The following is a 14,591-nucleotide window of genomic DNA, read 5'->3' on the forward strand; positions in this document are numbered from 1 at the left end:
GTCCTTGCGCATGTCCTTCACATATTCGAGGACTGCCTTTTCAATGTAAGGAAAATTGCCAGATTTGGGTCCGTGGAAAGCCCATCGGGTGCTGTTAGTAGCCATGAGCGTGTCGCGCTGTTTTTTTCCAATATCGGATCCGGATTTCGTCGACGCCAAAATGTCTGCCGGCAGCGCGGTTGCCGTGCACTAGCGCGTAGCCAAGTGCCTTCAGCCTGAACGCGGCAGCAGTAAAGCTCGCATACCGCCCCATAGTGAAACGGCGCTTCAACAGACGATCACAAAGCACACACACAAAAAAAACGTGGTCTTAAGAAAAAAAAAACATTGCTGCGGGATGAACACAGGTCGACCAACAGGCGGCCGCCGCTGTAACAGTGCGGGATGTCAAAACAAACATGGCGGCTGACGGAGCGAAGCACTCCTTGGAGCGAAGCCACCGCATTTTTTTTTTCTTCTTTGCGTCAATTATTGAGGTTGTGAGTACGTAAGGCGTGTCAAAACAGTTTCTTTCATCTAAATAAGAAATGCTTTCATTTAAATCAGTATATTTACGGCATTAGCATAGTGATGCCCACTTTCAGATGACAGAAACAATGATAGGCGCGTTCAGCTAGACTTGGCACATGACAAGTCGATCCGGCAAGTTCAGGGTGCGATCATTACGCGGGAAAAAAAAAAGTCGAATTTAAACGACAAAATTTAGGGGTGCGATCATTACGCGAGTAGATACGGTAAGTGGAACAAATATTCCAGGTTTCTTCAATTCACATTAAAAATGATTCTAGTGAATTCATAAATTAGAGATACCATGAAACAATACTTTGTAGATTTCAGACTTTGTAGATTTTTTAAGGAATTAGTTAGTGCATACAGAATTCTTTAATAATGAAAACGAACTACAGAGTGTTCTAAGTGAGCTAGAGGATAAACATGAGTAGTGTTAGGAACTTTTGTTGGGCCAATGAGGCAAAAAACAACAACAAAAAACTTTGAACATACTTCTCAATACTTTGGTCACACTGACGTATTAGATTTATGGTTCCAGTGCAAAATTAAGATGTTGGGATCTCGCCTTTTATTTTCTCTAGAGTAATAAACTTGTGATCGTGAAATTAAGAACACTGTAATTCTTAAAGAAATAATTGATCAATGTAAATATGTTTATTGTTTTATATTATTTTGCATTTATTGGGAGCCAGTGAGCTTTAGTGAGGCGATGGTATTTGGTTTACTTAATAGATGCATTCTCGCGTGCATTGCAGTGTGGAAGTGATTCGCTTCTGCCACAGCTTATGGATAAACTGGGACGAAAAGATGTACTATGCACCGAAAGACGCTCCAGCACGAGCACGCACCACAACATTAAATGAAGAGTTGGGACAGATCGAGTACATTTTCTCCGACAAGACGGGCACCCTGACACAAAACATCATGGCATTCATCAAGGCGTCCATCAATGGCCGTCTCTATGGAGACGTCCTCGACCCAGCCACAGGGGAAGCTATGGAAATCAATGAGGTGATTGCATGCCTCGGCACTGTATGTGTGTTGCGGCAGGGTTAGTTAACACACTGGTTCACTGGCATCGATTCAGTCTCCTTTGAACTGTTTCATTCTAGGTCAGATGATTACGTTTTCTTCTATGAAAGTCCACTTAACCATAAATGACAAAAGAATGCTTGCTGAAGCTTTGTGGAATACATTTACTACTCAGTAGTCCCATCATTTGTCCTGGCACTTTTTGGCCAAACATGGCCCTTGCACCATTCAAATCCACATAGCAACATTGTTCAGCGGTGATTATATATTTTTTTCTCAACACATTGAGTTCTCAGCTACTGGCAGGTTGTATCGTCCTTACAGCAAGAAACTTGGGAACGCTGAAACAGTGTGAATGCTACATGTACAATTACAAAGGAAATGAATTGAATTACTGTAAGCATTTAAAATGTTAATCAATGGCAATATGAGTAGTTAAGTAAATTTGCAACACGATCACTTGTATGTGGTTTACATCAGTTGGATCGGTACACGTGTGCATACAATTTAGCAGTTTGTAGTAAACATTGTTTGTCGGTGCACTTGGGATGCTTAAAATTTGCTAGGTCTCCAAGACATCCGTAAATCGGGGTGCTGTTGATGTAGGAGTTGTAAGTTATGTTCAAAGGCACATTTAAGATTGACGACACTTGTCTGTACCATTGTGTCTGTTTGCGCTATAGCAACAACATGGCACATGTAAGTTATTTAATCCAATGACCGTATAGTCAACTGCAGTTAAGTGTCCCCTCAGTCAGACAAATAAAAATTAGTATAATTGTATGTTTTCAAGAGACGATTACTTTGTAAAAGCACAGGAGTCTGTTAGGGCTTTCACATCCTGTCAAATGAAAAGGCAATTCCCAAGAACCAGTGTTTTAATAAAATACGTGTTCTATCATTGCTGATGTTGTGTGGGAGGTGAAGGGAGCGGAGAGTTGTTTTTGTGCGCTAATTCTGTTCAGTGCAACTGAGACACTCTTCTCGTTGTTCTGCTAATTTTCCAACATGTAATATGCAATGATTTTCATTGCTGTCACTGCAGAACCTGAAGACCGTGGACTTCTCGGAGAACCCAGAGCACGAAACAGCCTTTCGTTTTTATGATCCATCTCTGCTGAAGGACGTAATGGCTGGAGACACCGATGCTCGGGAATATTTCCGTTTGCTGGCTTTGTGCCACACCGTTATGTCGGAAGAGAAGGATGGTGAGTTGACTCTGAGGAGCAGACCTTGTGAACGCAAAACAGCGCACAAGTCCAAACTTGATTAAATTCAAGTTGCCATCGAAAGTTTGTGGACCACTGCACTTAGAAAATGTTGAATCTTGAAGCAATTTGTGACCATAGCTTCTGATACATTACATCAGTACCGTATTTACTCGATTCTACCGCGCCCTCGATTGTAACGCGCACCCGATTTCCACCGCGAAAAAAAAAAAAAAAAAAAACGTAAGACATCGATTGCAACGCGCACCCATTTTTTTTTGCTGGCCCGCACGATCACACCACTCGAAAAAACGATTCCTTTCGGGATTGTCTTCCATTTAAATATGAGGTACGGGCGAAGCTTGTGCCCATCTGACGTGTAACAGAGCATTGCCGTCACTGTAGTTTTACCGTGGACCGATGTCAGCACGCGAACTTGCTTCGCCCCCTTCTTCTCGACAGTTGTGGTGCCAGGCATGTCGAAGTAAAGAGGCGTCTGATCGGCATTCCAGATTTGCCCAAGCAGGTAGCCGTTGTTGCGCCGCAAGTTTAGGACGAACCTCTGAAAACTGTAAAGCTTTTCATCGTACTTCTCCGCAAAAGTTTTCGCATATGCATGTTCCCCTTCGGAGGGAAGAGCCTTTCCTCTTCATATAGTTAATTAGCCAGCACCTGCTCGCTTTAAACAGGCTCCGCATTAGACTTTTTTCTAAGACTAATTGCATAGCCCGCACTTGGAGCAGTTCTGTCGTCATGGGCCGCTGTGCCACTCGCTCCTCAAGCACATACTCGCCGAGCAGCTCTTCAATTTGCGGAAACCGACCCTGCTGTGGTTCACTGAAGCCTTTGCGTGAAGCTTTGCTGTCGACAATCTTCTGCTTTTGTTTCCGCCGGTCCCGCACGCACGTTTCGGGAACGACCGCGATGCGGCCCGATTTTCGTCCGTTTCTGCACACGCGATGACTTTTCTTTTAAAAGCGGCATCGTGGTGCACTCGAGTTTTTGGAGTCGGCCCTTCCACGTCGTCGATGCTAATGCACTACTAGATGACGAACTCCTCAGCACACGTACGAAGTGCCACACATGGTAAACACATAGGCAGAAATAGCCGACGCACCATGCCGACGCACGTAGGGGGCGGCCATTTTGGATTTGCGATGGCAATAGATTGACCGTAATTTTTTTGTTCGTACTCGATTCTAACGCGCATGCGATTTATGAACTCGCTTAACCGGAAAAAAGGTGCGCGTTAGATTCGAGTAATTACGGTATGTCATTTGGATACACAGTCCTGGATACACATTTGAATATACAGGGCTTTTTGTTCCCCTAGGCAGGGGGGGGGGACAAGGGGATGGGGTGTAAGTAGACTGACAGACTGTAGTCACAATGCGTTGAAACCCCACTCAGTTTTCTACCATCTTGCAGGCCGTCTCGAATACCAGGCGCAGTCACCAGACGAGGCTGCACTCACATCGGCAGCTCGAAATTTCGGATTTGTTTTCAAGGTAAGTGCAGCAATATTTGCTCTATAACTAGGCCACAGGTGCTTTGAAGTATTTGTGAAGTTTACAATTTCTAATTTTTCGTGTCTGTCCAGAACCGGACACCAAAAAGCATTACTATTGAAGTTTGGGGCCAGGAAGAAGTCTATGAACTCTTCGGAATTTTGGATTTCAACAATGTTAGAAAAAGAATGTCGGTAAGTACTGCCACTTCTCAATACTGTAGAAGTTCACTCTTTTACATCATTGATTTTCATCCACCGCTGTAGGAGCTGAAATATGGCGAAGTGTCAATAACACGAATGTCTTTCAAATTTCTGTTTTTTGGTTGCACGTTGTGCAGGGCTGCCGAGCGTAGTAGCAAACTCTCTGCGCCCTTAACTTTCAGGTGATTGTGAAGAGGAATGGTGTCCTTAAGCTTTACTGCAAAGGTGCTGACTCTGTCATTTTTGAGCGCCTTCATCCGAGCAGTGAGCCTCTCAAAATTAAAACGACGGAGCATTTGAATGTAAGTGCGATTCAGATTTGTCGTAAGCTGCCTTTTTCAAATTATGCTTTTATTGTTAGATTTTTTTTGCAATTTCTGACATACATAAGTGTGTAATAGGAAGAATATCTTTATTGCATGCTAATGCGTGTAGTGGAAAGGTAGTGTAGGATCTTCACCTCCTGTCAGTTGGTGCAGTAGGTAAAAACCAATGATTTAACTACAAAATAGCAAACAAATGTGAAATAATTGGCTCTGTATAAACATCGCACGCATATACATATGTACTACATAGACAGGTGTACTATCAGAAGAAATCTGACAGCAAAGCCAATACGATGGTGGCATTTTCTCCCTCTGTGGCTGGCTATGCTGCCTATAATGAATTTAAAGCAATCAGTTGCCTGACTGCTTTCAAACTAAGGAAAAAACTTATATTGGTATATATTGCACATTCCCACTGCATGAAATGCCTCAGGCTTCTTCATATGAAAGTGCAGTTCAATTATTGTAAGTATCTGAGAACTGTCTGCATGTGCTGCATCTGACTATTTTTTTTATACATTTGACATTGTCTGATTTCAGAAATATGCTGGTGAGGGCCTGCGGACATTGTGCCTGGCCTACAAAGACCTAGACGAGGCATATTTCCAGGAGTGGAGTGAGAGACATCATGAGGCTGCGTAAGCTTTTTGCTTTTCCATTTAGTACTATCTCTATGGTCGGGTGATTTGTAGCACAGTGCTATAGAGAATTATCTCTATCCATTAGCAAACTATGCATGAGCACGATGGCAGCTCGTTAGTGGCTGCAAACTAAATGCATTATTAGTTTTGGAAGTGAAACTGATGTGGCTACACGCATATATCACAAGTGTCACTTCATACTTTCAACGTGTACGGCAGGGCAATCAAGGCGCAGTTACGATGCAATTGTACACTCCTTGTGAAAGTTTATAATACACTCAATAAAGCTATCTAAGCTAGCTCCCAGCAATCTAAAGATTTGAGGACAAGAGTCACACACCCTTCTTTTTTTTATATCACATGCTGGAAACTCCAGAGCAGACACTTGCTATGGAGCTTGTAGTCAGCATTGATCCCACCCCGCTTAGACCCAGGACTTGCCATATTGTGCACAATCTTTAAAAATGGTAGCAATGTCTCAACTGAGAGCAAACAAGTGGAAAGGGAGGCTTTATAACAAAGTACAGGTGCACATGATCCAGAACATGATGCAAATACAAGTTATTTAGAGTACTAATAGTTTTCCTGGCCTTGTGAACCTTGAAAAGCGCTATAGCTGGCCAACTTTAAGTGCCACGCATTATCTATATCGCAAGAAACACAGGCACAAAAGAAGACAATAGACGGCACACGAGCGCTTTGAACTGTGTTTCTCGCGGTACACATCGTTTCTGATGTACAACACACAGGCCCAAATCACCATAATTCTGACGTTCCACTTATGAATTTATGAGAAGATGAGCAAAGAGGACTTGCACATTTTCATGCAGAACGTCTCTGCACGACCGAGAGGAGTTGGTGGATGCCGTGTATGACGAGATTGAACAGGGCCTGACACTGATAGGTGCCACAGCCATTGAGGACAAGCTGCAGGATGGCGTGCCGCAGGCCATTGCTAATCTGGCCATGGCTGGCATCAAGATATGGGTCCTCACAGGTGACAAGCAGGGTCAGTCTGACGTGCGATTCCTCAATGCGATAGAATTTGACACTGTTAACGCAATTAGCGTGAATCTGTTGCTTCTCAAGTCGGAGATTGTCATCAGATTGCTGCTCATGTTCAACAGCCGCACTCATGATTTGTTTGATGTTCGCTGCTTAGTATTCCTTCGCTTTGTCGTACTGGTTTTAGAAAAGCATACTGAACTGTATTGCTGAAACAGTGAGCACACAAGTATTGAAACTGCCAATCACTACTGTTTCCTCTGACATTTGTTGAATGTTTTAGCGTAATCATATTGAAGAAAACCTGCAAACTGAAGTGTTATCTCGCAAAAAAAAAAAAGCTTCGGGTACGAAAGTCTACCTTTCATGAAATAAAGTAGCATTAAAACTTGGTTTATGCTGTGACTTGGCAACCAGTGCATCACAGTTAAAATGGCATTTGACATTTTAAAGTATGACAGTTAGCAACAAATTTAACTAGACTAAGCACACTAATAAGAGGCACTGTAATTTATTTTTAGACATTTGATTGTTGTGAAAGTAGTTATATTTTTATAGAAATTATTTAATTAATTCATTCATTGAGCTTGCCATCAGGGCTAAAAGCATTAGAGTGGAAAATGCATTACATGTGAACAGAACATAGAAAATTTTTTTTAATGAGTTAACACACAAAATTTTATTTTTTCATTGTTATATAAGGTGTTCTTGAACAAGTAATGATCGACAATGGAAGTTACTTGTGGAGTACGGTGACTCTCATCCTCTAATATTCATGATAGCGAGCTCTTACTGCTTGGCATTAGTAGGCAGCGAGTACCTGTTCAGTTCACAAAGTGCTAAACATCCCTGACTTGCATGGGAGATAGGCTTTATGTGCTATCAGCAGTTTTCACCTGCTTGTTTAGATGTCAAGTGGCGTACTTTGCATTTATGATACCATCACATTTTCGGCACTCCTAATATATTTATCTGTCAACAACATGTAGACACTCAGTGCACGCTTTTTACTACTTTCTTTAGCTTCAGACCATCTCCACACAAGACTTTCCTTTTCTCTGAAACCACAGAAACGGCCATCAACATTGGCTACTCATGTCAGCTGCTCACAGACGACATGGTGGACATCTTCATCGTGGATGGCATGGAACGCGATGAAGTGTACAAGCAGCTGAGCTCATTCCGCGAAAGCATTGCAGGCATCGTTGCGCACGGCCGAGGTGCTGGAGACTGTTCGGTCGTGCGTTTCAGTGACAATGAGAACGGCCAAGCCTGGGAACTGTCTGGAGGAGAAAGCCTGGGTGGCTTTGCTCTTATCGTCAATGGACATAGTTTGGTGAGACACATTAAATGTTTGGCATTTCCACTGGCAGTTTAAGTGAAGCAGAGCTGATTATCAATTTGCAAAACCATTAGCATTTATGTTACAAAGTGTCTACATATTCAATGTAAAAATACTAGTGGGCACTCTTATCAAAGGCGAGTCATAGTACTGGCAGTAATTTGCCACTGTACATCTTCCTTTCACTTGGTTAACTTTGTTGCTCAAGAGATGCTTACAGGAAAGGTAACTTCTCAGCAAACTGCAAGAATAATGCTGTGGAGTTGAATAGCGAAGATCTAGCAGTACATCTCAGGATCTGTAATAAATATCCAGCAACTGACAGTTTTGTAGGCAGCCAATTAATTAAGATATAGGTTTGAAGCATTCTGCACACATTTTAAAGCTTGTGTACACTTCAGAAAGCAATCTGCCTGCTGGTATTACATTCTTAAGGGACTCTAAAGTTAAATAACAATTTACGTCAGAGTTAAAGCTCAATGTATGACAACGTCTAAAACATTATTAACAGCAGTGCCCTACTTGCCAGGAAATCAAAGTAAATGCATAAGAACACATGCACTATGCGTAGGACATTTGCAAAATGATCCCGATGACGTGAATGGTACTGTCTACAATTACCCTAATCACTAATAATTGAATTAGCTGCCCTAAATAGATAACTTTTCATGCATCAAGAGGCGTAATAAAATGCTGCTTGTACGTTTATGTTTGATTTATGGATAAAGGAACCGCCCGTCGTTACTATGGGGAATGGCGCAAGTGGTTCAAAAGTTCAATGTTCGCCTCGTCTACCTGGACTGGTTGTGCCATCTAGCGGGGCCCAGTTGAACCAAGCATGTCTGCCATCTCAGAAGCCATGGCAGGAAATTGTTCAATGTCCGTTGATGCTGCTGTGGCTCCCGCTACTTTCTCTATGCGGCTACTAGTGTTGGCGGCCGCACAGTAAAGCTGTTCAACGTTGTGAACAGCAACAGTGATGCGATACGTTTCGCTTGAGGCAGGTAATCTGAAATGCGCTGACCCGATGCGGACCCCTAAAACGTGACTTTATTTAAAAATAATCACTTCCTTGGCATAAAAGTAACATAGAGGTTTCCACAACTCAACAATCAATGTTGACCTAATAGTTGCCTTTAGTGTCCCTTTAAGCTTCGTTGCTTTGCATTCAACCCTCACGAATATAATTTCTTTGTTCTGTATGCGTGACATACTTTGTAAATGCAGTGTTTGTCGGTGTGTCTGTGTTTGCACTGTAGGTGCATGCTCTGGAAGAGGACATGGAGCTCCTGTTTCTGGAAGTGGCCAGCCGGTGCAAAGCAGTCATCTGCTGTCGCGTCACTCCTCTGCAGAAGGCCCTTGTCGTGGACCTTGTCAAAAAACATAAACGTGCCGTTACTCTTGCCATTGGGGATGGTGCCAATGATGTCAGTATGATCAAAAGTGAGTGCTCCCACGTCACCCTTGGTGCTCGTGAAGTGAAATCCTTCAATATTTGTTTAAACATACATTTAGTGCAAGGGCAGCATGAGCTGTACTGCATCTCTCATAACCCTATGATGGTTTTAGGACGTTAAACCTCAGCAATTATTATTAATAATGAGCTGTACTGTCAAATACTGTGGTGTTTCTGAATATGTGTTCTTTTAATACTTTTGGTACTCGTTTTTAAATATTTTTTTGCAAAGTTTTTAATTTTGAGAGACTTAGCTATTTCTAGATGCTACTTTAAATCTCTCGATGTAACCTTCCTGGTCAATTAGTGTGTCTCGCCACCATGTGCATTTTTTCTCTCCATGACTCTTAATATGATTACTTTCTTCTTTTATGCGGCAGTACTTATGAAGTTTGTCTTAATATACCCAGTCAGTGTTGGTGACTCCTATTCAGTGCTTCATTTTTATCAAATACAGGCCTGCTGAAGGAATAATGAAAATTTGTGGTTTTTTCACTGAGAACAAAATTCAACATGAAAGCAAAACTAAGGCAGACCATTTTTTTTTTTTTTTACCATCTGCACTGCTGTTGAAAGAAAGGTAGTATTTTATTTTGCTCTAAATTTTTTGAGCTTTTTCTTTTAAAGAAGAAAGCTTGCAAAATGTATTTATGAAGGCAGCACTTGGGCATGAATGTCCATGGCAGATGCCATTCATCTTTACCCATGTGACCAAGACAGTATGGGGTGGAGCCCATGATGAAGACATGCGCCACTGTTTACTAACCGGAATATCACTCTGTATACAGGGGCAGCTTCTCAATGTCCTCCTGTTACAGTGCACAATAAGTGTGGCAGCACTTATCATGTCATAGCTGTTATCCTTGTTTGTAGCACTGTCTGTAGATCTCAAAACCATCCTGTTCAGCATACGAACACTTACACTTCTTGTTCGTTGCTGTGCAGTGGCACACATTGGAGTGGGCATCAGTGGTCAAGAAGGCATGCAGGCGGTGCTGGCCTCGGACTTTTCGGTGGCCCAGTTTCGCTTTCTCGAGCGACTGCTGCTGGTGCACGGTCGTTGGTCCTACCTGCGTATGTGCCGTTTTCTCCGGTACTTCTTCTACAAGAATTTCGCATTCACCCTCTGCCACTTCTGGTTTGCGTTCTTCTGTGGATTCTCAGCACAGGTGAGTGCTGGGCACGGCAATCGAAAACTACTTGTGTTTGACACAGATGTTTTACCCTAGACAAGTGACAGAGTGCATTGCTGCGTCCTTCCATCTCCACGTTCTTGTTTGTTTTGCACTAAGTTTCTGTTATGAATAAGTGCAGAATAGTAGTTCACTATACCATACTAGTGGTAGCACATGTAGAAGTGAAACGAAGCCATCCTGTCATTTGCAGATGCATGTTTCTAGTTTCATCGCCAGAGATTTATAAATTCGTTCACACGAATGTGATGCTTTCCATGTGTTGAGCATACAGTTATGAGGTATTACTCAGCAGCAGTACTTCTTGTGATGAATGTGCAGCTTTGTGACGGCTTTTTAAATTGGTGGTAACGGGGCGCCGTACCTATGCACCTAGTTGTTCTTTTTTTGTCTTCATTCTTCATTGAAGCTCTATCGCGAAGCAATGTTAAAGTGAAAGTCTTATTGTATTTGCAATAAATGCCAAGTGTACTCGTTATGATAAATTTAAAAACAAAGGGCTGTTTCTGGAGTCGACGTTTTGACAAGCCGACTTGTCTTTTTCGAGGCTGCAAGCCTCAAAAGAGACTAGTTTACCTGTCGAAACATCAACCTGGGAACTCACCTTTTCTTTTCTTTAATTTCAATTTCTCCTTGCAAGCTTTCATCTTCTTCTTCTCGACTTTGTTTTGGAAACATACTCATTGGTATTTAGTTTCAGCCTGGCCACACAAACCACCTGGTGGTGTGTCTTTGCTAGGCTGTTTCTTGAAAACATTGTTATTCTGTGTTCTAGATTCATCTAAACATTTAAAAGCAAGCTCTGTCATTATACTTGTTTCAGCTGTCACGATGGTTTTGAAACAAATATTGGACAAAATATTGGACTCATAATAAAATAATATCTGCTGCAGATCATTTTTTCAGACCAAGGAATGCAGAACATATGCAGTGAATGATGCCGAATTGTACTATAGTAAAATTAAAGATTGTGAAGAAATAAAAATGCCAGTTACAATTTTTTTGAAGTGACACAGGAGCTGCTGCTTATCGCTTTATGCCCATTGTAATGTAGAGTGACGTTTTTGCTGAGAGTCGGTAATGTATAAAAAAAAATTTAATGAAAAAATATTCTATTGAGCAGGCGGACAATTTCAGTATGTGCACATATCAACATGAAAAACTGACAAGATTCGAGTGCTGTGAAAATGGCTGATTTTCCATGCAGTCTGGATGCGTGTTTATTTTGATTCGCCAATGCCTTATTTTGCAAGTCAGACATTCTTACTGCCTTTCACATATGACTGGTGTGAGCAACAGGCAGTGAAGCAACATGCAATTTTAATCGTTGTTTCTCCCTATACTCTCCAGTAGTTTCATTTTTCCATTTATGTCACTAAATGTTAAGAGTACAAGTGGGGATATAGAGCACGAAACATGCTTGTAAAACATTCAGTACATCAGGAATTTTACAGCAGCCAAATTCTATTGCACAAAATATGTATTGCTCAATAAATTTGTCACACAGGCAGGCACCAAAACACCGACCCTCTGAAAAGACTGCACTTCTCTCTTGTCATATAACCAAATTTTTGTATGTTTGAATATCGTAATTTTAGCTGGTTTATGATTTCAAAAGCTATTGTAAGGAAAATAAGCAAATAGTTCGAATTACCCCACACAAGACAGTGTCATCATTCTTTTTTAATCTTTGCCACATTTCTTTTGTGCATTTGCCACAACTGGAATGTGCAGTGCTCTGAAGAAGTCCAACTTTCTTTTTCTTTCTTTCAGACCTTGTATGATCCAGTGTTCATCTCTTTCTACAACGTCTTCTATACGTCTCTGCCTGTATTAGCGCTGGGTGTCTTCGACCAGGTATGTAGGTGCTCTTGAATTTTATTGTGAGAACAGATGTGCAGTTGGATTTTGCACACCGTATAGGAGCAACCTTTGCACACTGAGAAGACTAGCAAACTTCCATGGCAATTTGGTAAGCTTGTGCTAATATTTGAATGTTTGAACGAATATTGCAGTATTCAAACTGAATTGTTCAACAGTTTGAATTGTTGAAAATTTCGAAGTATTCCAAATGAACAAATAAATGCATATTATTCCGCTTGTAACTTTTTGTAACGCTGGTTTCACTACAGTGGAGAGATGCTAAGCCATGCAAGCACTATCTAAATGTATATTAATCAGCATGTAATCTTTTGTAAAGGTGTTTTCACTGCAGTAAAAGGATGCTAAGCCTTGAAAACATCTGTTCAAGAGAGATCCGTACTGCTGCAAAGCCGCACTTCAAGGTTCAATAAACATGTTACCTTTCACATCAGTTCATCATTTTCAAGTTTAAAGGCTTCTTGTACCATCTTATGTTCTCCAAGTGTAGTAAATTATAAAACCCAACATATTTTGCTGGTTATCACTTGTATTTTACTGAAAGTCAAATCCTGCTACTATTTAAAGCTGTTTCCACTTTCTTTCAAAAACAAAAAAATGGCATTGGCATAGGCTTTATTTAAGTTCTTTTACTATTGTCCAGATTAAATTAGGTGGGTCATGACAAATACACCCCTTTTTATTTATAAGATGCCATGTATACTACTAAATTTGATTTGAAAATATTTGACTGAAATCATTATGCTCTTCAAATTCGCTTTGAACCTGAATGTCACAAACGTACAATTTACGTAAGTGAAGATTGCCCACACAAAAGTGCGAGGACCTACTTTAGTTGTGGCTTTTTCCTATTCATTGTGAGCCCCCATGAATGTACTTGATGGCACAGATCACACCTCAAATTAACAGCGAACAAGAATTGACATATAACTTTTTGCCAGCTGTATCTGATAATATTGACGGAATTCTCTTAATGTGCTTCCTGCACACTTCTCGATCCGTGCAATTTTTAATGGCTGATCTAGTCTGGCAAGCTAAAATTAATGACCAAGGCTACAGTTCTCATTTTTTACAAGATTCATTCTTTGTGTAGCGAACTTATCAATGGTAGCAAACTTCAAATTGCTGTGTTCATATTATAGTGATATGGTATATTTTCTCTAGTCCAGAGCTTGGCAAGGCAACTTTTAATATATTCTTTATGAATTTACATATGTAGTGCATGAATTTTGTTGTGCTTACAGATGCATCTTTCCTTGTTCTTAATGCCGGGGGTTGCTGCTCACAATGAATATTATATTAATGCAATTAAAGTGCAAATCTTTTGCTTCTTGAAATTTGTGTCATTGTGCTATTTCGTGTATAAGCATACTTGTATTGCGTAATAACAAACGTTAATATTCATCAGAAGTGATATGCTTTTTTACATTACAATGGTCTCTGAAGTTCTTGCTCCTAGTACGTCATTTGACAATTAAAATTTATTACGTGCACAGCCTGAAAATTTTGAGTGCTGGCAACAAGCAACAACATTAAATGGCTTGCCTCATTTTGATTTCTCTTTCAGGACGTGAACGACGTGAACTCTATGCGCTATCCCAAGCTCTACACGCCAGGCCATTTGAATCTGCTTTTCAACAAGGTTGAGTTCTTGAAGAGTGTCGCGCACGGAGTGGTCTCCTCCTTTGTCCTGTTTTTCATCCCGTACGGTGCCTTCAGCAACAGCATTGCACCCGATGGAGTCAATTTGGATGGGCAACAGCTGCTGGGCACCACAGTTTCGACCATCCTCGTCATCGTTGTGAACGCCCAGGTAACAGCACACCCCGAAACCACGAGTATATCTTTGTCATGACAGTCCGGAGGTAACCCTGGAGTGCAATCACAGAACGATGCCTTTTCTGGGGCCAGTGTTTTTCGTGCTTCTTGCGCTTGGCCAGTGGTCAGAGCGACGGTCTGTCCGAGTTATCTATGCAACTAGTCAGTCGCGAATGATTGATAACAAGAATAGCATAGTATTAAAGCATCGCTCTGCAATAGCACCCCAGATTCATGACATGAGAGCATGGATTTGATTCCAGCATGGTTATCTTTGATGCCACATTCAAATGTGAACAGATGTAAAGAACATACTACGATTTGTATTTAAGCTGTACTTGAGGAGTCCCAAATTCCAATGATTGTTCAGATGACTACTCATGCTAGTGGTTCAGAGGTTTAGGGCACACGGAGCTCCTGTCGACTATTGTAGTAATGTTCTGAATAGTCTGGAAACGTTCACTCAAT

At 41.3% G+C, this 14,591-nt stretch overlaps 1 protein-coding gene across 1 annotated transcript in view; it reads left to right on the top strand.

The window, feature by feature from the left end:
• The window catches only part of ATP8B (ATPase phospholipid transporting 8B), a 158,209-nt gene that overhangs the window by 133,588 nt on the left and 10,030 nt on the right, over positions 1–14,591 (top strand). Inside the window, exons 11-22 of the mRNA XM_037412526.2 lie at positions 1,266–1,521; positions 2,588–2,750; positions 4,179–4,258; positions 4,351–4,452; positions 4,644–4,763; positions 5,328–5,425; positions 6,259–6,437; positions 7,504–7,769; positions 9,035–9,218; positions 10,177–10,400; positions 12,198–12,281; positions 13,873–14,118. Coding sequence (XP_037268423.2) covers positions 1,266–1,521; positions 2,588–2,750; positions 4,179–4,258; positions 4,351–4,452; positions 4,644–4,763; positions 5,328–5,425; positions 6,259–6,437; positions 7,504–7,769; positions 9,035–9,218; positions 10,177–10,400; positions 12,198–12,281; positions 13,873–14,118 — 2,002 coding nt within the window. The remainder of the gene's footprint in view (positions 1–1,265; positions 1,522–2,587; positions 2,751–4,178; positions 4,259–4,350; positions 4,453–4,643; positions 4,764–5,327; positions 5,426–6,258; positions 6,438–7,503; positions 7,770–9,034; positions 9,219–10,176; positions 10,401–12,197; positions 12,282–13,872; positions 14,119–14,591) is intronic.

This window comes from Rhipicephalus microplus, chromosome 1, assembly GCF_043290135.1.
Source record: "Rhipicephalus microplus isolate Deutch F79 chromosome 1, USDA_Rmic, whole genome shotgun sequence".
In the NCBI taxonomy this organism is placed as follows: domain Eukaryota; kingdom Metazoa; phylum Arthropoda; class Arachnida; order Ixodida; family Ixodidae; genus Rhipicephalus; species Rhipicephalus microplus.